General features: G+C 26.5%; 1 protein-coding gene across 9 annotated transcripts in view; it reads right to left on the bottom strand.

Annotated features, from left to right (window-relative positions):
• Positions 1-26,394, bottom strand: part of CaMKII (Calcium/calmodulin-dependent protein kinase II) — a 724,082-nt gene that overhangs the window by 146,140 nt on the left and 551,548 nt on the right. Inside the window, exon 12 of one of the 9 annotated variants that reach the window (XM_075360389.1) lies at positions 14,628-15,190. The exons of the other annotated variants lie outside the window; for them this stretch is intronic. Coding sequence (XP_075216504.1) covers positions 14,634-15,190 — 557 coding nt within the window. The 3' untranslated portion in view covers positions 14,628-14,633. Of the gene's footprint in view, positions 1-14,627; positions 15,191-26,394 lie in introns of those variants that run through there. 9 annotated transcript variants of the gene reach the window in all.

Below are 26,394 nucleotides of genomic sequence, written 5' to 3'. Positions count from 1 at the left end.
TGACTGTCTTTTCAATAAATGATAAAAAATTTGTGTACAATCAAAAGATTATAGCACACATGTGAAATTCCTGAAAATTAAGTAGTATAAATTTATCTGTAATAAAATACAGACCACTTTATTTTCAGAACAGCATTTTTTTTACTAATTCAAAGCTCTAGGAACTGCAAATCTTAAAACATCAAGAGTTAAAAAAAACATTTTCTCTATAAGTTTAAATAACATTGTTTACATTAATAACTGTTCAGTTTGGAATTGATCTTAAATAACCTAATTACCAAGTATAGTAACAATAGTACTCAACTTTTATAAAACATTGTAGAGTATTTCAAGAAAACATTACTACTACTGTCAGTCGAGTTTCTATAACCAAATTAATGTAGCTTTATTATTGAAGTCAGAACAATTATTAAATTATGATAAAACAATTAAAAATTGATAAGTATACATGTTCTAAGAGACATTTACTATAAATTCTGATTGAAATCAAAATCTGATGCAAACAGAATTTAATTTATTAATTATTAATGTGAGTAAGTCACTGACGAGAGGGGCTGGTTTTGCTATACCCAAGTTAACTACAATCTGCAATATCAAGGTTTTATATTAGTTGATGACAAATTTGGAAAAAAGCCCTCATAAGCAAAGAACTTATAACAAGATCACTTTTTGCAAACAGTTCAGTTTATCAGTTTTATTTAAACAGCGCATATCATTATATAAATATGATATTAGAATATTTTTCTTCAGTTAAAACTTTGATTAATTTATGACAAAAATATACATAGAATGCAGAATTGGCTTACTTTGATTATATCATATTATTTATGAGTAAATAAATGTAGCTATACATCAATTAATTTGTATTTCAAGTTATGTGAAAAATAATGGAACTGACTTATTCACTATTATAGAGGAATCCAAGACATATAAGTGAAAAGATAATCTGAAAATTGACGTAACAGAATAATCAATCAAGAAAGATTTCCTTTGAATAAATAAATACATATATAAAAAAAAAAATCACATTCAAAAAATTAAAACAAACAGATCAACACTGTTAAAAAAATTGATAATAACTGTTGTAAATAAAATAGTTTTATTAGTTATTTAATAAATAAAAATAAGTATATAAATTATAGTGATCTGTTGTCTCTTACCGCTTTCTGAAGGGGTGATGATAGAGATTTTGTGTAACCATGGCAACAGAGACAGATAGAGAGAGAGAAAGAGAGAGAGAAACAAGAATTACAACAGAAAGATAACTGATAGTAATACACTTTATATGATGGATTTATTTTACTGGGTGTCTACACTAACTACACTATAGTTCATATAATCAATCACAATCCAAGCCATACCTAAAATTCATTTACTACTATACTTAAAAGCATATCATACGAGGTAATGCAAGAAATGCCTAAATTTAAGCTTTGCTGCTTAATAGCTCAGGCATTCTGAATAAATTTATGAGTGCTCTGAAATAAATACTAAATTTTCACTTGAAAAATTTAATTTATTAAAAATAATAAAAATGAAATATGCATATTCAAATTTATAAAATTAAATATGTTAAATTCAAAAGAATCAATTTTCTATTTTATTGATTCACCCATCAACACAAAATGTGTAATTGTACATGCACACATATGTGTGCACATGTACTTACACACAGACAAACATACACAATTATTTTAACAAAATAAAACTTAATTCTTACATTCCTGGAAATAGCTTAAAACAGCTATTTCCAGGTTGAAAAAGTTACTCTTAAATAATTTATTAAACTGATATAAAAACAGAATTTAAGTTTTCAAAGATTAATAATTTTTCAGTAGAAAAACATTTAAAATACTGCATAACAAAATATAAAGTAAAGAAGAATAAAATCTGAAAAACACATAAAAATGACAATACATAAATAAATAAGAAAATTTACGTTCAAGAAAATATATTACAATATAAACATTCCAAAAGTACAATAAAAAAATAAAGTAAAAAATTATAAACAAATCCTTTCAAATTTTTATAACCTAAACAAAAAAAAAGATTAATTAAAAATGCAAATAAGTTTGAGTTACTGAGTAACAGTATTTCTTGAAATCTATGGTTGTATAATCATGTTATTTAATAATAATAAAAAAACAAATAACAGAAGTAATGGTGTGCATGAATGGTTGTTTTTATGATAAATATTAGAAAATTTTATATCAACAAAAAACAACCCATTTTACTTCAAGTAAAAGTAGGTCTTGGCTTTTTATAAACAGTTAGTTGATAAATAATTAGATATTTATTAATAAGAATTATAAAAAAAAAATAATAATAAAAACTAAATTCATTTAAAAAAATGAAGGCCAATTTTCATTAAAAATGAAACTGAAGGTTAAATTAGAAATGAACTGCACAATGTGGTAAAATAATAAATAGTCAAATGAGACATAAAAGATAGTTATTCATAAAACAAATATGGTAATGAAAAATATTGTTAAAATCAAAAACAGACGTGTAACTTTTGGCTTTAAACTGAAGTTATTTAAACATGTGACTAACTAATAAAATAAAATTTAAACTAAAAATCTTGACGTTCTGTAGTTTAAAAAATGTAATTTTACTTAAAGCTTAAGTAATGTTTTACTTTTTTGATTAACTCCTGAAACTGCAACTAATGTAATAAAGCTAGAATACTATCACATAATGTTAATTTATTTGTTCACTTCAGGCAACTGCAGACAGATATCAAATTACAGCTAGTCTTTTTTTAGCTGAGAAAAATTTATGCCTGCATTAATTTTTAAACTGAATATCAATGTAGTAATCTCTTATTAGGAAAAATTACGTGCATGTCAGGGGTTAATTTTGTTTACCCAGCATTTAAATAGCAAAGCAGTTTACACCTGTACAGTTTTTATAAATTTCTATGGTGATGTCAACCTGTAAGAATATGATTGTTATCACATGGTGTAATTAATGATTTTTCAGTTTACTTATAATGCTCAATGTACTTAGCTTTCATGTTTGTATAGGTACTGATATACAACACAGGTAAAATCAATTGCAGAAGACATAAAAAATGAGTTTATAATATAATTTATTAAATACCTTAATATTTTTCTAAAAAATTATAAAATGTCTTTCATATGTGAATGTAAGTTATTCTTTAAAGGATGATGTGCACGGTAAATTTCAGAAAGTTTTTATTGCACATTTATTTTTTTCTCAGAAAAATAAAATGAACGCACTTGAAAATGAAACTGTATTAATTAACTTGAAGTTGTAGTAATTTATTAGAATTATCAGGGAGGGGGGGAATTGTTATAGAGACTTATACTACATAAAAGTAAAGATAACAGAATTAAAATATTTTTAAAAATTAAGAAAAATTTTCAACAAAAAAATATATTTTTTTACAAAAATCTTTCATAAATTTATTCATTAAAAAAAAATGACTTCAAGAAATAACTGCTGAAAAATATGCTGAAAACAATCAATAATACAATTTAGGTTTAGCTTAATGTAGAATAACAAAAAAAACCCAAAAAACATAATTTTACTAAATATTCATATAAAATGAAAAACTGTCATCAGTTAAAGAGGCAATGTTTAAAAAAGAAGAAAAACCTGGAATTTGTTTAAAAAAACAAACAAAAGTTTAATGTTAAAGGAAATACAAATATATTAAACACAGAAGTAATTATGTTCAGATACACATACTAAATAATTTATGAATAAAATAATAATATAAAAATCATAAACATACATACTCACTCATGAAGACATACACATGTATAAAATATACAAAATCACAAATAGTACAAAGAACAATAAATTTATAAAATAAATGAATAGAATGCATCACCAATATATAATTAACTTTAAAAATAAGAAATATTTATTAAATGCTAAATGCTTTAAAAACAGAATACACCGTGTACTATTTTTTTAACATTCCACAAAAGCATACACAAATAAGTACATTTCAGAGCACTCAAAAATATAAAATTGATGTACACAATCTCAACAAGGTAACAATAAGAACAGCAAAATTTTTCACATAAAATAAATCATTTAACACGTTATTTACAAAATAATATATCAAAATTAGTTTCATACATATCACTTTTGATTTTCACTATTGTAACAACACAGTTCCTATTTTATAAACATAAATAATTAAATAATAATAATAACAAAATAAAATTCTTAAACAAAGCTACTACTAAAATAAAAGAAACAAATATTACAATGAGTGATTCAATGATTTTCATACTTCAGCCAGTAAGGATAAATTATTTATTTTACTCATTACTAATTCTTTGTTTTTTAATTTATGCTTGTTTTTCCCATGTTTGTTTTGTTTTGGACTTAGATATGTAAATTTTTACATATCTTACATTTTTTATATTGTAGATTCCTATATGGTTATGCCTTCCTGATACCAAAATACTAGTGGATGCCAGTAACTAGGATAATGATGTATGCAGATATTATGAGAGAAAATAAGCTTAGCGGTTTGATGTTTTAACAAGTTATATAATATCTGAAAAAAATCTCATATTAGCCTATACAGCAACACCAATAGTATATATTTTAACACAGTGTATTTAACTGACCAGAAAATCAGTTCACTTTCACAATTTAATATTTTTTTAAAATTCTTTGCAATTTTCTGTTAAAATAATTTGCTATTTTAAAGGTTCACGTGAAAAGGAAATCCTATCTTCAAACCCTTTCTTTTATTTTGAACTTAAATTTTTAAAATTGTTATCGACTGACATCTAAAAATATAGTATATGCAGAGGAAAAAAGTTGAGAAAAACCACTTTTTGTGGTGTGGAAGGCCAATCTTCCAAAGGAAATCTTGCATCATTTTGAATTTTATACATGTAAACAAAAACTAATATGATTTTTTTTTTTTAGTTAAAATAATATTTTAGTACTTACATAGCTTTAAACAAATATCAACATCATGGGGCTATATTTTGAAAAAAATATTTCATATTGCAAATTTATTCCTTGTTTATAGTTCTCATAAGAAATTAATAAATATAAATGCTGAAACATTTACAGTCCTGGATAAAAAAAATTGTTCAGAATTTGATGTTTCTATAATTCCTGGAATGTCTTAGCAATAGCATAAAAAATAAACAAAGCGGTATAAGATAACGATGGTAATTAATAAAATGACTCCCATACATTACATTAATACTGTTGAATGCAAGGGGCAGTGGCATTCAGCTGGTACTTAGCGCAATCAAAATAAGGCAATCAATGGTATTGAAAGTGAAAAATCATTTACTTAAAAAATTTAAGCACAAAGTTCCTGTACATTATAAATTGTATAATCCTCCGCCTTTGAAATTCTACTGATTTTATAAAAAAAAAAAACATCCTGACAAAATAGCTAAACACATTCAGTAAACTGGCTTCCTGAAATCATTGGTACAAAACAACACTAAATTTTTTTCCTTTAAACAGATAAATGCATAGTGTTTTACTAAATAGCAGCTAATAATAATAGCAGTTGGAAGACAATAGCAATTCTATAAAAGTACATCCATCAAACTACAACTTACCTACAAATATAATAATATTTGTGCACATAATTAGCATACAGAGCTAATTACAAGTAAAATTTTGTTTACTAAAGAATGGAACAGAACTTGCTACTTGTGTATTAGCAATCATTCAAGCAAGTGATATCCTACAGTGCAAATACGCTTTTACTTTAGTGTGAGCTAAAGTGAATACTAAATTTAATGAAGTGAAAACCTAAATTTACATTAAAATATCACATTTTAAGTCCAAAAGTGTTAAAATATGATTTAGCACTTGTCTTTCCATGTTGACATGTACACTGACACTTAGTTGCATCAGTTAAATTTTAATGCTACTGATTCTGATTCTAGTGGCATTTTTAGTTTCTAATGACATACCTTTTATTTCATAAACAAGATGTGTAGCTTTCTACTGGTTTTGATTAAATAAAAATGTTCTATAAATAGCACATAGTAGGTTGTGGAAACATACATACAGTTCATATTTTTAATTCAATAAAAAATCTGGCATCCTAACTGTATATATTATTTAGCTAAAGCAATTTATATTAGAAGAAAAAGAAAAAAAGATATATATATAAATATATATTATAAAGCACAATTTATCTATAAAATGTTTTATTTCCCTTAATTTACTAAAAATCAGTGAACAAATAAAACAAGCCGATTAAAAATAAGCTTAGCATTAAAAAACAAAAAAAAATAGATTGTGTACATCAATATACATTAATAGTAATACATATTTACAAATCTATATTATAGATAATATCAAATGCAGCATTTATAAATAAATACACATATAAGTATATACTAATTAATATACATTTACATGTATATTTGTGTATTTACATTTTTCATCTTAAATACGTACTTAAGCAGCATAATTTCTTAACACACAACTATTAAAAAAATCTTTCTGTAATCATTCAAGTCATGCTTTTATTTTATCATCATTATAATTTTTATTTGAATTTTTTTTTAATTTTATTTGATTAAAATAATAATTTAATAAACGAGAAAATAGTTAGTGCTTTTAAATTAGTAGTAGTATTTAATAATATAAGACAAATTTAATATTATTTAGATAAAAATTTTACAAATTTTTCATGATTAGATTTTAATTACGTAGATTCTATTTACAAATAGCTTAAAAAATAAAAGGAAAATATTATCTTATAGATAAAAAGTGATTAAAACAAAATGATTAGGTAACATTAATAGCAATGAAAGATAAAAATATTAGTGGAATAAATTAACTAAAATGTTAAACCATATTTTAAATGAATTATTTCTGTGTAGACAAAGAGAAATTTTAAATTATAATCAGTAAATTTTAAAGAAATGTATGAATTTAAAATTTTCTTTAAATACCAATAACCAGAAGAAAGGAAGGAAGTGTTAACTGTAATGGAATATTAAATAAAAAATTATGATAGAGTTTATTACTATCTTCTCTTGCTTAGTTAAAGGATTGTATAGGAGGCATTATTTAACAACAGAAGTGGGACCAAAATTTTGTTGCTTCCATCATCATCATTGTCTTTCTTATGGCTGTGATGCATGTAAAGCACAAGAGGCACTGATCTGAGTTGCTTTCTAAGAGAATAATGATGTTCACTACAGCAACTCTTACTGTTAATGGGGTGAAGGTATCACTTATAAAGCTGAATAACACCTGTGTTTCAGTGGGTTTCATGTGCAGGTAAACAGATGTAAATTTAGCTCAGTGAAAAACACCATGGGAAACAACTTTCACTTTTCTCAGTAAGCCTGTCATGGGATTCTTGTTGTTCTTGAGAATGCCTGTGTCATTTTAAGAGTAACTTGTGCTAATATAAGGTTGTCACAACAATCATTACAGTAACAGCATTTAATAAAATATATATAGTACTACATATTTTATAAATAATTGTGTCTAGTAATAGTTAATTATTATACATCTGTAATGATGTAACAAACAATAAAACGGTTAAATAATTCTGTAAGTATCTGTACTCTAAAACTATTCGATTAAGTTTTATTATAATTTGTGAAAAATATCAAAAAATATCAGTAAATTCAAATAATTTGGTAGTAGATATTCTAATAACATGTTAAATTTTAATGTTTACACTTTAATTTTTCATAATTGTATTTTAAATATTAAAAAAATGTATTTTATTTTTATTTTTTATGAAATTAACAAAACTTAATCCCACTGCTTCTTTGGCTTTTCCTTAAAATATAATTTCAATTGGCTACGTTATGCATGAATGCTGTATAAAATAAAGAAGAATATTATAACAAATCTATTAAAAAAAATGTTAACACTAGACTAGACGACTGAATAAAGAGTATAGAGTATTATGGGTTTAGTAATAGAAAAAATGAAACATTATTAAGATGAATGATTGACAACAATGCAATTACTCAAGGAATAACATAAGAACTGCAGAAATAATACAGAATGACATTTTAAGGTTATGAAGAAAAGTTTACAAAATACAAATTACAAATCTATTTGTATTGGTTAACAGGTATATAATTCATACTGAAACTGATAAATCAATTAACACTTCAGAAAAAGAAATTACTTAAGAAAAAGAATTTGTCATTTTGTGAATAATTGTTCAGTGTACAACTGATACAATTCAATCAATGTAAACCTAGCATTCGGTAATAAACCAGTTTGATATCAAAGATTCATGATGTTGAAACCAGAATTAAAAGATAAGGTGAATAAGTGGTTTCATTTTCTTAAATAAAACTGATAAGAATTCTATTAATTTGGATCTCAAACAGATCTATTAAAGGGACTTGTATGATTACAAAATACATTTTTTTTTTTTAGTTCTAATTATTACTGTACATCTTTTATTCTTATTTATTATATATGTTAGCCGGTCAGAAGTATATGGAGGTGGAGTCCTGACATTTATATATCTTTCAACCTCCAGGTGCTGTTCTCTTTCCTCTTTGGTTTCTTGTTCTCATGAAACCCACGTATACAAGTGAATAAATTTATAAAACCCATTAAGATTTAGAAACTGTGATTAGAAAAGAATATTAAAGTTTCTCGGTCACAAGGTCTGAATGAAACCAAAAACACTAAATTAACAAATTTTTGGAAACTAAAAAGCCAAAAGAATTTATAAAGCAGATGAATGAGGAACTTTTTAAGTGTACAAGAGGACTATAGGGGATAAAATGAAGTTTAAAGAAATAATTAATAATGCAAAAGTTCTTGTAGATGAAGAAAGAGAGGACCTGAAGAAAGTATGATAGAAGAAAAATGGGTTCTCTTCAAGAAACTGAAGAAAATATGGAGTTAAAGGAATGATACTGGCATGTGGCATGGTCCCTAGCAGATACTATGAATAAAGAGAAAAAAAAGGTTGAACAATTATTTAAAGTTCAAAAAATACTTAAGGAATTGCTCAAAGATTAAAAAAAAAAACAAACAAACTTTTATGAAATAAAAAGTTAATTCACACATTAAGTTAAGTCACACTGTAGACACAGGTCTGAAGATTAAAAACAAAAAAGCCACCTGTGAGATACAATTTTTGAGAAAAGAGCACTTAAAATCAGCCAAACTAATATGTAAAGTGTAGAGTAAATTTCCTTAACATTAATTGAAAAGAAGAGAGCAACAGTTTCAGATAAAGATGTTACGTTTTTTGTAAGAGACAGCTCTATTCAGATAGGTATGCAGTAAGTAGTATTAATAGAATAAAAAATTAATATATAAAAATATAACATTTATCAAAAAGACAAAAATCAGACAACCATTAATCTGTTAATTTTGGGGCTACTATAAAGAAGTTATTGCTACAACTGGCAGAAATTTTCAAACACATCTTTGTTTCCAGCAACAAGTTACAGGCCTAGATCTAGAATATGATGATCCAGATAAATCATTTAATTCTTTTTTTTTTCTGTAATAATGCAACACTTTTTTAAAGGTTAACCATATGTTTATGAAATATACAAGAAATTAATATCTTACTAATAACTGGAATAAAATTTTAACTAACTGGAAAAAAAATTAAATGTATAATAACTACACGATTTATTAATAATAGTAAATAAAAATTACCAATGAACAAGAAGTTTTTAAGTAAGTAAGCAGTTGACAAACAACAGTAAAGCAAAATTTCAATGAAACTATCCTAGTCTAGAACAATATAATTCCATTAGCAGAAGTTAACAAATAAATCTTTTTACAACTCTTGTTGCAACACTGTAAGAAACATAACCTTCTTAGGTGGAACATAAATTAAAAAAAAAAAAACTATATTTTTTCTCCTGTTTAATTACTTTTATTACAGACACTTTACAACACTTATTGGAGTCTCAGAACATTCACACAGAACTGTTTAATTTATGCACCACTTTCAAGCATGAAAACTTTATCTAATTTAACAAAAATTCTAAATAATAATGAAAATTTGCAGCTAATCATCTTTGTGAACAATGAGTGATTGAAAGTTAATTTGAAATGTTACATGAAGTATAATGATTGAAGTATATGAACTACATCAGAGATCTATCATGTAATAAATTCACAAAATTATTTTTATATATGGTAAATAAAGATTATTATTAAGCCCCAAAATAATAAACGTTAAAAATTGCTACACAATGAAACGACTAGCACTAGATAGGGAATCTTGGAGAGCTGCATCAAACCAGTCAAATGACTGAAGACAAAAAAACACACATATAATAGTCCTTACTAAGTATGTAATATCAAAATATTCTGTAGAATGTCTGCTGTTAGCTGAAATATGAAATAAAACAATCTTCTTTAATTTCATACTCAGCCCAGGCATCATGTACAAAATACGATTAGACATTCTACAGAATAGGCCAAGAATTAAATTATGAAATTTTGATTCAAGATTTAAAATAAGATCTAATTTTTTAAATATTTTTCTAATAAAAGTTCTAATTATTGCAAAAAATTGAGGGAATTAATTGTATAAATGGAAAGAACTTAATGTAATAAAAAACTATATTTTAAAAAAGAAAAGAAGTATTCATAACAAAATAAATGCAGTAATAAAAACAATGTAACAGTGAACATACCTACTGTTGTAAATTGAAAGTATTTTGTATATAAAATTTAGCACATTTTTTAAATAAAAAGATAATGAAATTCTCTTAAAAAAAAGTTACCATATTTAGGTCTTATTTTAAAAGTAACATACAATATAACAAAAATCGTTAAAAATGTTATCCATTTAAAGACTATATTATTTGTTTTATTTTAATAGTTATCTGATTTTCTTAGTAATTAATAAAACTTTAACAAGCAAGTTACTATCTACACAATATTTAGTAATTATAATCATAATATTAAAAATTAACGATGGTTACCAGGAGTTAGGTAGAATCACGGAAGCAATACGAAAGCAAAGACTGGTATTCTACTGACACCTGACAAGAATTGATTCAAACAAGCTTACAAAGAGAATTTTTAACAGGTGTAACAGTGACAAGACAAATGTTAAATGGTTCAAGCAGGTTAAAAGATGACCTAACAAAAGCAAACATAGATGTGATGGATTTAAAAAGGCAGACGGGTGCTTAAGAAAAAGATCTTTGAATTCAAAGAGACCCAGAAGAAGAAACAATACTAAAGTGGTCAGAAGAAAGAAACGGCAAAATTAAAGAATAAAAGAATACTGAAGAGCTAAAAAACTAGCCAGAGGTTAACTACTCTATGTAGTCCTACAGAGACTGGTGTCAAAAAAAAATTGTTATTAACCACTAGGCCTATTATAAAATAAGTTGATAAAATAATCATTGTTAAGAAAGAAATGATAATTTAATTCACTGTTAAGAAAGAAGTATAATATTACACAGTAATATTTCACATGAACGTCAAATCTGTTTTTTGAATTTCCCAAATGTACATTATTGGCAACAATATTAATGCAATAGCCCATCAATATTGATGCTTTAACCCATAAGTATAATAACTTTTATTACAAATAATCTAGAATAACAAATAAATCTATTTACAAGCAGTGATTACTTTGCACTTGTATAAAATAAAATCATTTTTTTAGTGTAATTTAATTATTTTTTAATGTAAAAAGTGTCAAATTGAATGGTGTTCTTAGACAATCTGTACAATATATTTAGATATTATACAGAAATGTGGGATTTTATTCCAGGGTAATAACACCATGATTGTGCGCGCGCGCGCACACACACATGAGAAGGTAAAAAAATAACAATTTTTATTAATACAAAAAGCCAAATTAACAGTGAGAGAATTATCAAATAAAAAACCAACTCAAGTAACCATTAGTTTTACATTAAATGAAAATTCACAGTTAAGTTATAGATTAATAATATCCCACTTCATCCCATTGATTGTTGTCAAATTTCATTTGATTTAGTTTCTCACAAAATCAAGGCTCTAAAAGAAGCAAATTTGTCCATGTGTGTATATGTGTGTGTGTACATAGATGAATTGCAAGGTAAATGGGTGTTATACACATTGAAAACATTATAATATCAGGCAACTTTAAAAAGAAATGAAGCTTCCTAGATATCAACATACTGGTAAAATACTCTATTATAATGAATAGAAGTTCAACAATTAAGTATCATAAAACAGGCTGTACAGAGGCAAGTGCTGTTTATTGCAGTTGACAGCACAAAAAAAATTCCTGAGGTTTCTAAGTACTAATATTCAACTGAGCTGTTTAAATGATAATTATTTTTTACTGATTAAATACTATTTCTTGGTTGAGTTTGAGGACAAATATCACAGAAATAGTTAGTTAGTCAGCTTCTCATAAGGTGTACATCAAAATTGTCTGATCAATTTGTCACATTTGACAGTTTCCTTTAAAACTTTTCCAGGCATGAAGGGGCTATTTTTAGGAAAATAAAGGAGAAGCATGCTTTAGAATTTTGATTTTGAGTTCAAAGGTAAGATACCTTTGAATACAACTTGTGAAATCCAAAATTACTTGTTTCAAATTTCAAAGTATTATTTGTATAATGGTCAAAATAGAATTATCACTATTAATTAGTCTTAACAGTACCCAAATTATTAACTTTCATGCTTTTCATTTTTTTTAAATATATGAAGATGTAATATATCCATAATTATAACTTGTGGAGATATGAAACATATTGTGTTGGCTTCATTACGAATTCAAAGTTAAAGTACAGTTATAACAAGCAAATTTTTTATTACACTTTTAAAAAATTGTTATATAGTGGACTTAGTAAGTAAAAAGCTCAATGTTCCAATACCTTGAACAATCAAGTTTTATGACAGTAATTAATCTATTTACTTTTATATCTGAAAGGAATGTGGCATTTTTTGTACTCTATGAAAAGCTGACAGTCCATTTTTAAGATGTTTATCATCAAATTCCAGGACATAATATTTAATTCTATAGCAGTAACATGTAATGTAAATTCATTAACTGCTATTATTTTTATTACACAGCTGTATTTGATTTAACGCTTCTTACATAATTAATAATAAGAATGGCAATGAATGAGGAGCAAAGAGGTATGTGTGAAAGCATGACATCTCTAACAAGACCTTCAAGACTTAAAAAATGAAGAAATTATTTTACAAATTTTAATATTTATGAGAAAAATCATAAATATATAAAAAGAGAAATAAAAATATTAAACGAATATATCCTAATAACTAATAAATATTACTTTAAAACTGTTATAATTTTTATTTATAGTAATATTTTTACATTAGTTTCATAGAATGTAGCCAATAATTAATTTCATTACTGCAGTGTAGTCAGATGTAAATTCTGAAAAAATTTACATACTTTTTAAAATGAAAATTGCTATACTTGTGTTAAAAAAAAATTGAAACTGATACAATGCGAAAAATTATTTATTTTATGTAAAAGCTAAAATAAAATCTATTTATAATGAATATGAATAGTGAATAGATTATAAAAAAGTTTAAAAGAAAAATTAATAATTAAAGTAAGGTTATTATACTCAAATAAATTTCAAGTGATAAATATAAGCTACAATATTTAAAAGTAGCCTATGTTAGCATATTTCATATTTTCCTAAAATACTATAAAAGATCTTCAAATGAATAATAACTAAATGTATTTAAAATATGCATATATGTAATAATAATAATAATAAAGGATAAATATAATTTAGTTTACATAACCCATGCAATTCCCTAATATAATAAAAAATGTATGTTAGTAATAAAAAAACTATGCTTAAACTAGTTAATCCAATTAAAAAATGGGAAAGATATGTAATATACAAAATAAATGTTAAAATATTACTATGATGTAAGAAAACTATCTTGCTAAATAGAATTTTTATAATTACTAAATATATTAAATCACTAAAGGATCTTATGAATAAATATCTATTGAGGAAAATTGGGGGGGGGGGGGGACACTTAAATTCTAAGTATAGACATATGAATCAACTTGCAAATATATTGCACCCCAAACACACACACACACACACACACACACATATACCACGCACATACATGAAATATATTAAAATAAATGGACAAATGAATTCTTATTTAGGTAGAAAATGTTAATTAATTTTATTGCATGACTTCATCATAAATAAATAAATACACACTGTATATATATATATAAACCATTAATTATTGTGAATAAAAAAACCATACAATTTTCAGTAAATACCTCAAGAAACCCCAGCAAGCCACCAGTCATATACTATCTACAACATTAGTAAGAAGAAAAAAGTAATATTAGCTAAATTTAATGAGTTATAAAATACACTGAGATCTCTTGAAAATTCAGGCTTCCAAAACAAAATTAGGATCATAGGAAGGAAATTGGATATGAATTTAAAAAAAAACATTCACTAAAAGTCGCATTCTTCATTCAATGATGATAACTCTATGTTAAAGAAGTATTTTATTAGAAAGTCATTTTTACTAAAAATAACTCTTGAATAACTTTTTATTGTTTATTTATTACATACATACTTCAAATTTTCAGAAATAAAAAGAATAAAAGATTAAGTCACAAGCAAAATCAATGAGAATGGAATTATTCAATTATTTAGTTCCAAATTATTAAATTATGAATGTCCTGAATTACACTCTTTTTCTTTGGAAGGATTTTGTGTTTTATTATGAATTCTTGAATTCTTTTCCTTAGAAAGTTTGTTAACAGTTAAAGACTCTGAATCCACTTTAATTTCTTTTGGAATTTTCAGTGACATTTGTATTCTATTTTCAGATTTAACACGATTAATTTCTATCTGGCTATCATTAGATATGCTTTCTGCTAAAGCAGAACCTGATTTTTTAAATTGTTTTACTTCATTAGATGCCTCTGATTCTGAGTCTACTGAAAAATTACGTGAGCCTGTTCTGTGCACCAATTCAAATGAGGGTGAAAATCTTCTTTCAGTAAGTACATCACATGGTTTGGAATTACTAATATTTGTTTTAGTAACTTCATCTGTTATTACTTCTCTAAGTAAAACTGGTCTAGAATTATTATTAACATTAGAAGAAGGATCTATAGCTGGTATAGGCTCTGATGTTAATTCAGATGATGTTGTTTTTCCAGGTGTGAACTTAGATGTAGAAGGCAATACTGCAGCTGCACCTTCAGCAGATTTTTTCTTTTCTAATAACAATGGTGACAGAAGAGATTGTATAAAAAATTATAATCAGATAAAAAATAAAATTACACAAAAAAGTAAATTAAAGTTTCTTTCTTTCATTTACCAGCAGATGTTGGTAGATGAAGTATGAATAAACCGAAACATGAAACTATAGTTACAGATGGTATAAATACAGATGGTTCCTTAATTGCATATGTATTATTATTTTATCTTTTTAAATAAATTTTTAGAATTTTTATAATTATGCTTCAAATAACTTTTAAAATAAGTGTGTAGTAGCAAGTAGATCTCTCCCTAAATTAAATGACATACGTGTAGTTAAAAGATGCTATAAATTACCTCAGAAGCTCATAAAAATGTGTCAACTAAAGGCAAGCCACAAACATGTGACTAGTTTGGTGAATGCACCAACATGAAAGATAGCCTCTGCTAGTAAACTTCATGTAGCATAAAAAATCTGCAAATTCAGATTCATACCCACACTTAACTGATTTATTACGTTCTAATTATTTTATTTTTTATTTGTTGTACTTTACTTACTATTTAATAAATTTCATAAATTATAAATTTAAATTATTTTATTATTTAGTACGTAACAAGTTTACAGGCAATTTATTCTTCCTTTTTATAATAAATTAAATCTACCAATGGTTTATGTAACCCATTTTTTCACAAAAAAAAAGGTGTAAATTAATTTTACACTAATTGCTGTGATGAATGTAAAGTTCTTGATATACAGAGACACGACTCATAGTGCCTTCTCTGAGAATAAAACTTTTTATACAGCCTTCCCTTCAAACAAAGTAATGGTGTAAACTGCAGGGCTGAATATCAGTTGCAAATCAATGAGCATGGCATTTTGATAAGCAATAATATATTTAGAGAAGGCAACAAAGTACCACTTCACAGATTATTTCTCTAGTAAACCTTTGTGTTTGAAATTCTTGAGGGTGGCTATGTCATTTTCAGGAGTCTTGTGATTCATGTCAGGTCGTCCACAACAACAGTTACAATACAAATGTACATAAGTTATGTACATACAAATGAGCATAACTTGCATAAATGTTTTGAGCACTGAAACGCCTTGCCTCTAGAATGAATTATTTCAACACTTTACCACTTCTAACCAATTCTGTAATACATTAAAAAAGTGGTATTAATAAGTTGATCTTTTTTTTATTGTTTGTTTATTCATCATTGGTTGCATAAAAATCTGATATTGCCAAGAAAGTAACATTGACTAAGTTAAACAGTCATAATTACAGAGTAGTATAGTTTTTGTAATATGTATGTTTGATTTAACTTTTACATTCAATCATTGATTGCATAAATATCTGATATTGCCAAGAAAACAACAAAGTTAAACAAAGCCATAATTACAGAGAAGTACAGTTTTTGTAATACATATGTTTGATGTAACTTTTACTTTTCTGTATATAGGCACTGTAGTTTTAAGTATAATTTGTCTTCAAATAATATGATAATTATATTCATTTTAAATAATATTATTGTATATATAATTATTTTTTATGCTTTATATTTATTATTAATTTGATCTATTCTATTAATTAATTTTTTAAATAAAAACAAAGAAACTGTATTGTTATGAACCTAATTCCTTAGGGTATTTTTTAAACAATAATAATGAGTGAATGCTAACAAAAGATTAATTTGCATAAAAACTCACTATTTAATTTCACTAGACAAAAATGTAATACTTTATAAAAGTTATTGAATCAAAGTTTAATAATTTTTATATTTTAAAACAAATGTTGTATAATCATTATGCACAATGTGAACCATTTGGATTTGATACAATTATAAGCTGAAAGATTTAAGCTTATGAATAAAATCTAATCCTTTCTGTAATGTTTTTATATATAAAAAAAAAAAAACTTTAAGTAACTCCAATACATTTCTTGTAGAGTATATGTATATATCACATTACAGAAGCAAAGCTTTTTTATGAAGTACAATGGATTTTATTTTATTTTTACCTTACTATTCCAGAGAGAAGATAATATGTTTTGAGCACAGAACTCTAGCATAAAGTTTCACGAAACAGGTTCCAAATGATCTGTCACTAATTTGCAAGCGAGACTGGATACAAAAATTTGAAGAATACAGTGCAACAGATGATATATATAAGTTAATTCATAACTGTAATAGTTGTAAGTGGCTTGACACGAATCATAGATCATCCCAAAAAAGCAGCATAACCATTATCAAGAATAACAAGCATACTATGAAGTATACTGAGGAAAGAAAGGAATGAGCATTAACAAAAGGCAAACTATACAACTTGGATTCTTCGAAGCTGTATATAACATGCCAACCCCATTGAAATGCAGTTGATATTCTGCCCTATAATTGAGATATTCAGTCCGTTTACAATAGAGGCTAGTTGTATAATAAACATCATTATTTTTAAAGAAAGAAATTCTTGCCGATATCTCTTGCACCTCAGGATATTTATATTGTCATATCCATAGCAGAATTTGGGACAGACAGTAAAAAAAAAAACTAAAGCTAATGATAAACACCTCCTCTAAGCCAAAAAAATAAAACTGTTTGAATCCTATCAAGTGGGAGTACTAAAATCAAAACAGTGAAAAGTGATTCTTTAAGAATAATTTCCATGAAAAATAGAAATAAAGGTTTGAAAATTGTATAACTAAATAAAGTTGAATAATTTCAAAATCACCAATAAAAAAGTTAAAAAAAAAAAAAACTGAATAACTAGAAATTATTTAGGGAAATAGTTTGATACTGATTCAAAAATAAACCATATTGATTTAAACATATCTAAATTAAACTAATAAACACTAACCAATGATTTTACATTTAACAAATATTTTAATTTTCATGAACAACGTTGAGATCTTGTATTGAGTGGCACTGGGTATATTTCAATTTTAAAAAAAATTATGACTAAATATATTATTTTGTGATGCTTCATTAGCCAAATCCACTCTATAGAATTAATTATCAGGAAATTCCTTCATTTTTATTTTTTTATTAAATAATGTTAATATTTCTTATTACTATAATTATTTAGTTTTTACAATTATTTTTTAATAAATGAAAAGTAACTTCTACCATCTGCCAATGAAACATTTTATTTTATTTTATTCAAACTGTTCAACACCCAGTATCAACTGTGCATCTGAGATGAGTTGTTTTATATAAACTTAATAAAAATCAACTGTTTTAATGAATAACATGTATCACTCGCTAAATAGAAATTTTTATATTATATTTGTCTCACACACACACACACACACACACACACACACACACACACACACACACACACACACACACACACACACATATATATATATATATATATATATATATATATTTAAATGATAAATTTACAAGTAAAGGATGTTTTTTGAATTAATTGTACCACTGTAGGAATAAGAGAAATGAACAGTATTTATAATATTGGTTATTTCTTACAAAATTATAGGCTGATACAATAACAAAATGTCAGTGTTTTTAAAAGAAACTCTTCATACACCAGTGTTTTGAAATGAACATAAATTACATATATGAGTCATACAAAACATGAACAGGAGTATTATATTACATTTATAAAACATATTAACAGTAGGCTGTCTTGTCAAAAAGGATTATAGTAAATATTATAATGCAAAAGCCTTTCAGGATTTTTGCAAGTTCTTAATACATGGGCTGAAATATATTTCTGTTTGACTTATAAAACAAAATTTATGAATAGGTAAGGGTAAGAGTGAAAGTGGAAGTATAAATGGTGAACTGAATTGTTTAGAAAATTATTTATTAATTTATTTATCAGACAAAAACAGCACAAGGCCAAAACATTGCCTAGAAAAATTAAAAATAATTATAACAAATAATATGCTGTTTCACAAAAAATTTTAACATTCATTTATTTACAAGGATGAATCAAATTTAAATGGTAATTTTGTTATTCTATGCAGCAAACAGTTCTGAGCTGGATGGCGGAGTGGAGAGTTAATGTTCAGTGTGTTAGAGAGAGGGAACCAGTTGATTAGCTTCTCTGCTCTGTTCTGTCATCAGTACAGCCATTAGTGAGCAAGAGATTCTGTTATATGTTGCACAATGTATAATTCTAGATTTTTAACTAATGAAGGTGTTAAACCCGAAGTAATTTTAACTCGTTTAAAGGTACAGTTTGGGGATAGCACACTGTCCCAGAACTGAGTGTCTACGTGGACCAGACAATTTAATGGCGAGCGAGAAAGTGTAGAAAACAAAAGTTATGATTGACGCCCAAGATCAAGTCCCACAGCTGAGAACTTTGAGAGCTTATCAAAGCTGGTTCACTGTTAAAGAAATTGTGTCAGAAGTGGGTATCAATTATGGAAGTGCTCAAGTGCTCAATCCATTATCACTGATTATCTTGGCTTTAACAAAATTATTGCTTGATGGGTTTCAAGGTTGTTGACTGAAAATTAAAAAACAGGTGAGGTTGGAGTTTTGTAAGGGCTTCAAAATCGATTTGGCAAGAAGGGGACCATTTTTTGAGGCGCGTCATATGTAATGAGACATAGGTCCATCATTACACTTCGGAGTCAAAAATGGCGAGTAAGGAGTGCCGAAGGAAGGATGAGAACTGCCCAGTGAAGACCAAAATCCATCTGTCAGCCAGAAAAGTTCTTGCCATCGTCTTGCGACGATTTTTTTTTCTCAAGGGAGTTTTACTCACTGATTTTCTTTACAATCAACAAATAGTGAATGGGGTTTACTACTGCCAGTTGCTACAGTCAACAACAGCCGCCTACCGAAACAAAAGATAGGGTATGCCCATTAGAAATGTCATCCTTCTTCATGACAATGCCAGGCTGCAGACTGCGATTTTGACAAGGGATAAATTGGAAAAATGCATTAGGAAACCCTTGACCACTCTCCCTACAGTCCAGATTTGTCCTCCTATAACAATTTTTTTGTTTGCGCCCTTGAACAAATTGTTTGGAGGGGAACAGTTAAAAAACAATGAAGATGTTGAGGAGCACATGTGCAATTTGTTGATAACTTGTCCTCAAACTTTTTATGAACAAGGAATATTCAAGCTTCCGAATCGTTGGCAAAAATGTGTAAATGTGAAGGAGACTATATAGAGAAATGGTAAAATGAATTGTGTATATTATTAATCAATAGATTTATAAAAAACAAAACTACCGTTTATATTTGATTCAACATCGTAAAATAACAAATTATTCTGTCCAATTTCTACTTAACCTCTTAATAGAATTTTGTCAAGCAACCTCCTCTTCAACTCACTGAGAATAAAAACTTACTGGTAGTACTTTCATGAGAACATTATTTAAAATGTAATAACATGTTTCAGAAAAATATTGTTCTCATGTAAAATCAATACAGAGATAATTACTGGAAATAGATTTTCATGTAAGTGTTTTAACAGGAGTAAATATAAAGGAAAGGTAATAACATGTAACAGAAAGGATGTAGGAATAGAATTAAACTAAAAGAAATAATATGAGGACTGTTGGAGAATTTGCTATTTAGGCAATGTAATTACAGAAGAATAAGGATGATATCAAAAACTGGCTGATATTTGCAATTTAACTTCTTGTGGAAAAAATTTGTTAAAATAAAACAATAAATATGAAAAAATTCTAATTATATTATTGTGAAGTACAAAATTTTGCAGCAACAAAAGATGGAAATTACAAAAGCAAGAAGATAAAATAGAAATTTTCAAATAAGTAGTTATTGAAGAATGTTGAAAAATAATTTTATAATTTAAAAAGGGGAAGTTAAAGGAATTGTAAAACATAAAAATTATAAAGGAAATCAGAATGAATAAAGCAGAAAATGAGAGTGTTATTATTTGCTAAGTAGATACAGTCCTATTCAACACCAGTCTGTTGTTATTGAGAGTAAATAAATATGAATACCATGAGGTATATTAATTTGTTTCTTCATACTATCCCACTCTTGTCCCAATTTTATGGCTATGATGTATAAAACAAGTAAACATAAGAGCATCAGTCAAGAGTTGCTTTCTCTGCGAATAATAATGTTCAATATACTGCCGCTCCCTGCTGAAGTCAGTAAAGGTGAAAATTGTAGAGCTGAATATCACTTATATTTCAATGGGTTTAGGATTTTACATGCAACAGTAAATTCACCTCAGTAAAGAACTTTTTTTTACTTATGGAATTAATTCACCAGAAAAACTTTCAAAGAAGCTTGTGCATGGGAATATGAAAATGGAAATTTGAAGCTTATGAAAAAAGTCATGCCTGACGAGGATTTGAACCCAGGACCTCCAGATGAAAGTCCAAGATGCTACCACTTTGCTGTGGAGAGTGAAAAACTTTAGTTCTGTTTTCTTACTTAGCTTGGCATGGAATACTTGTTATTGCTGAGAATAACTATGTAATATTTGGGAATTTATTTCTGTCTCGTGTGATTGCCTGAATTTTGGTTACAGCAGGTAATAAGTTCTAGTGGTAGAAGCATACGTTTTCATTCAGAATACAAGTCTGTGTGGTTGAGTTTTGCACTTAATGCCAAATCTGATACCTCAATTAAAATATTAAAATAATTAGTTTTAATGTAATAAAATATTACATTGAAATGATTCTATTGATTAGTTTCCTACATAAAACAACAGAAGCTGTTCCAAAATAATTCTTATTTAAATTGTGATACTTTGCTATTACATATCTACCAAAAAAGAATTAATACTTTTTAAAATTTCATTACCTGTATGCTATACTTCATTATTTGTGACTTTAATCAGGTCAATATAAATAAACTTATTATTCCTAAGACTACCAACAATGAATGAAATCTATTACCCACATCAACCAGAAAATAGATATTACTTTTATTCAAATCAAGAACCCAGGACATCAGATAAAAAATTCTTCCTATTATAAATCAATCAACAATACATTATGTAACCAATTACAAAAAATGGTCAAATTCCTATTTTTCAAAATCCACAAACCTTTCCAATACTGATGACAAGGTGTTTATAAAAAAGGGATTTTGAGAGTTTCTATAACTAAACAGAAAGGATTAGATTTAGTAAACATATATAAAATGAAAATATAAATAATGAACATGATTAAAGACTGAAGATTTAAAATTTACAAATTAACTCTAAATAAGTTGCAATATCAATTACCTAGATGTAAATATTGAAATAGTAAATAACAAAATTGTAGATGATGTTTATAACAAAACCTAATTATAATCTATATGCAATTCACAAATCCTCAAATACCCCTTGGATATACAAAATAAACACTAATATAGTATGATCCATAGAGCATATATATAAATGAATAAAGAAATCAAATACATATAGAATATTGCAAATATAAATATAACAACAGTTTCATTGATAGATTACTTAAAAAACATTTAAATAATAAAAAAAATGTAGGATAAAAGCACATTTACAGTCACCTACAATAATAATGATAATTATAAATGTATTTTACCTAATGAATTTATTACGTTTAAATATCTAAATAGTAATAGTATAAAAATTACTAACACATTTCATAAAAATGAGTAGAGCGGTTTTTTTACATACCAGGTAAATGAATAAAGTATATTTTACATATCAAAGATATGTATGGACAAATCTGAACTTTGTGAAATTTATAAAATCAGATGTAACGATCGTGATCATATATACACAGGTAAAACTACCAGATCATTTATAAAAAGGTTTTTGAAGCCCTTTAATAATAATAAAAAATCTGATGTGGGCAACACACGACTTTCTTCTACGCCTATTAAAGTAAATATACAGATTTAAAAAAAAAATTGATATGCACATAGAATTTTAAATATTTTCTGATATTTTTTAGTATTATTGAATTATTATTTATTGTAAAAATGGTTTTTACAATCAGAGGTTAATAATTATTAATGAATCAATATATTTAAATTAAAAAAAAAGTTAAAAAAAGGAGATGAATTCTGATTCGAATTGATGTGCCTTCCCCTAATAAGATCCAAATATTTAATTAATTATACTTTCATTTGGCTGTAACTCTGGAAACAATGAAATTAATTACCACTTGTGATTCATTGTTGAAAAGCTCTCAATGAGAGCTTATTACTGCAGTTAAGAAAAAGTCCAAAATTCAAATTGTTTTGGATTTTGGGCTTTTTTGGACACTTTTGGTTCAGTCGATTGCAATCAAAAAGGGAGGTGCACAACTAGATGTTACAACAGTCATTAATCCAAAATTTCAACATCTGTGGCTAATTGTTTTTGAGTTATACGAGATACATATGTATGTACGTACAGACATCACGCCGAAACTAGTCAAAATAGATTCAGGGATGGTCAAAACGGATATTTCGGTTGAAATCTGAAATTTTTTGCCATCACAATATTTCCATTTTTACTTTGTGAAAACAAATAAAAAGGAAATATTAAATTTTCAAATGTTACCAAATATCTTTTACAACAAACATAAATTTATTTTAATAACTAAATAATTTAATATAAAATACCATGGTATGTAATAGAGATTTTAATTTATTGAAATAGTATATACACACTGATGAAATCTATTTTAATTTTATTTTATTTTAATTATTGTGTAATTTATATTTTTGACTGCTGAAGATGGAATGATACTCCGAGTGCTACAGTTAGGTAAGTGTTCTTACCTTTTTATTATGACTTTATTTGGTGGTTATAATATAATTATTGTTTATTTTATTTAATACAGTGGTAAATGTAATGTTTGAAAAATATATATATATATAAATTTATTTTTTATAAATAAGAATGAATATATAAATTTTTTTTCAATTTATCATTATAAGACAATAATAAAAGTAGTAAAACAAATTTAAAATAAATCATTTTAACTACTCATACTTGCAATATTCATGTAATCTAAAATAAGTCATTTGTAAACAACATATAAAAAATAACACACCAATTTATCAATTAGACATTTTTTAAACTATTTAAGGATATTCTTTCATTTATACTGCTCACAATATAAATGTAATTAATTCTTTTAAATGTAATTAACATTACTGATAGTTTTATTAATGCTTGATAAATATTTAAATTACCTTTTTTGTTTAAATATTGTTTATTAATGGTACTATAATTGTAGTGATAATAATATGGTAGGTATTATAGAAATTGCAGAAAAGTTGTTTGACAAATTATAATGTCTGAAGATTTCTTCTCCATTACTTGTACCTGTTTATTACCTTTCATTCCATCTTCATTGGATATATACCATCGGCATTGTCTTAGTCACAACCTGGACTTCATCTCTATACTATGTATCTGATATGAGCAAACAATTTACTAGAGCTAAATGAGCTATTAACTTTGCCTTTAGAATTGTTACACAGTAAAGGAGCTGTACAGACAAGTACAAGGTCCTGCAACATGTCTAATGTCTAAGTTTGGTTATTTAACTTTTTTTTAACATACAATTAAGTTATTTGCTACATTAATGGAACTTTTTTGTAATTTCATAACCCTTTTTAAGTCACTGTCAACTGAAATAATGAAACTATGAAAGAACTGAAGTAGAATTGTAACAGACATACAAGGGTGGGCTGAGAAGCTTTCTGCCTAACTCACAGATGGTGCCAGCAGGTCTAATTTCTTACTGCTATTATACAGTAATATCCTTCACTAGCTTGTATCCAAATTTCAAGTACTAAGAATGAGAATTTCAAGTGTCAGTCTAGGTTTTACAGCTTTACAGTTTTATTGAAAAATATGCCCTTGTTATTTTCATGAAAATGGAGAAATTGGAAAAACATACACTAATAAAATACTTCTATTTGAAAGGTTTAACACCATTCGAGACCAAACAAGAAATGGATTCAACACTAAAACATTCTTCTCCATCATATTCAATGATAAAACAGTGGTTTCTGAATTCAAAGGTTGCAAAAGTACTGATGATGAACTAAACTCCTGAAATGAAAATAGAAAATCTATATAATCATGCTGGGGGACTGCAAATTAAAAAAGCCTGAGATAGCTGAGACTTTTAAACATCAAATAAATGTGTAGGTAATATTTAACATAATTACTTGGGCATGGAGAAGCTCTGCACGAGGAGAGTGCCATGTTTGCACCACTTGTGCAAAAGTTGAATGGAAGACTGTTTCAACTGAGAACTTGGTACTATACAAACAGAATCCTTTGCAATTATTCATAACTGTGGATGAGACTTGGGTCTACCATTATACTCTTGAAAGTAAACAACAATCAAAACAATGGACAGGACCAGGTGAACCAACCTGAAAAAAGACAAAACCTTTGTCAACCAATACCTTATTGGTTGACAGTCACAGTAACCTTTACTGTGACTGTTTTATGGGACACAAAAGGAATTGTCTTTACTGATTACCTTGAAAAAGGTAAAACAATCAAAGGTGAGTACTATATAAACTTATTGCAACATTTGAGCAATGAAGTAAAAAGAAAACCTAAAATCTAGAGAAAAAAAACTCGTTTCACCATGACAACGCACCAGCATATTCGTCAATCGTCACGATGGCTAAAATCAATGAACAGGGATTCAAATTGTTTTCCCAAGCCCTTTAATCACCAGATTTAACACCCAGCAACTATCACCTATTTCCTAACCTTAAAAAATGGCTTGGTGGACAATGATTTGAGAGCAACAAGGAAGTCATTAATAGAGTAAATGAGTTTTGAGGAGCTTGAGAAAATCATATTATAAAGTTGGTATAACTGCATTAGAACACCGTTATGCAAAGTGTATTAGTCTTTGTGAAGATTATATTGAAAAATAAAAGTAAAAAAATCCCAAAAAAACTGTTTTCAGCCAACCCTCATAGTTCAGTGAAAATGTATCTGGTTGTTACTTTTCTACTGACGATCAAATAAAAAATTAAAAAAAAAAGCCATCTTATTGAAACCTCCTTTTAAACATATTTCACAATACTTAAAAATTCTGACAGTTATAAATATTGAATCTGAACTAAAGAAAAGAAGTTATTTTATGGATAATTTTTTCTACTTCCTACTGCCCTTACTAAATAAACTGCAACTCATAAAAATATTATAGAAAAGAACAATTTTTAAAAGCAGAACAAAACTCAACTTTTTCCACCAACAGTTATCAATGTATTGATATATTTCTTAAAAGAAAAATTCTTCTTTATGTTAAGTACTACTGAAAAATCA

The sequence above is a fragment of the Lycorma delicatula genome, chromosome 3 (genome assembly GCF_047948215.1).
Source record: "Lycorma delicatula isolate Av1 chromosome 3, ASM4794821v1, whole genome shotgun sequence".
Classification (NCBI taxonomy): domain Eukaryota; kingdom Metazoa; phylum Arthropoda; class Insecta; order Hemiptera; family Fulgoridae; genus Lycorma; species Lycorma delicatula.
Note: the sequence above shows the minus strand (reverse complement) of the source record. Positions and strands in the feature narration are given on the sequence as shown.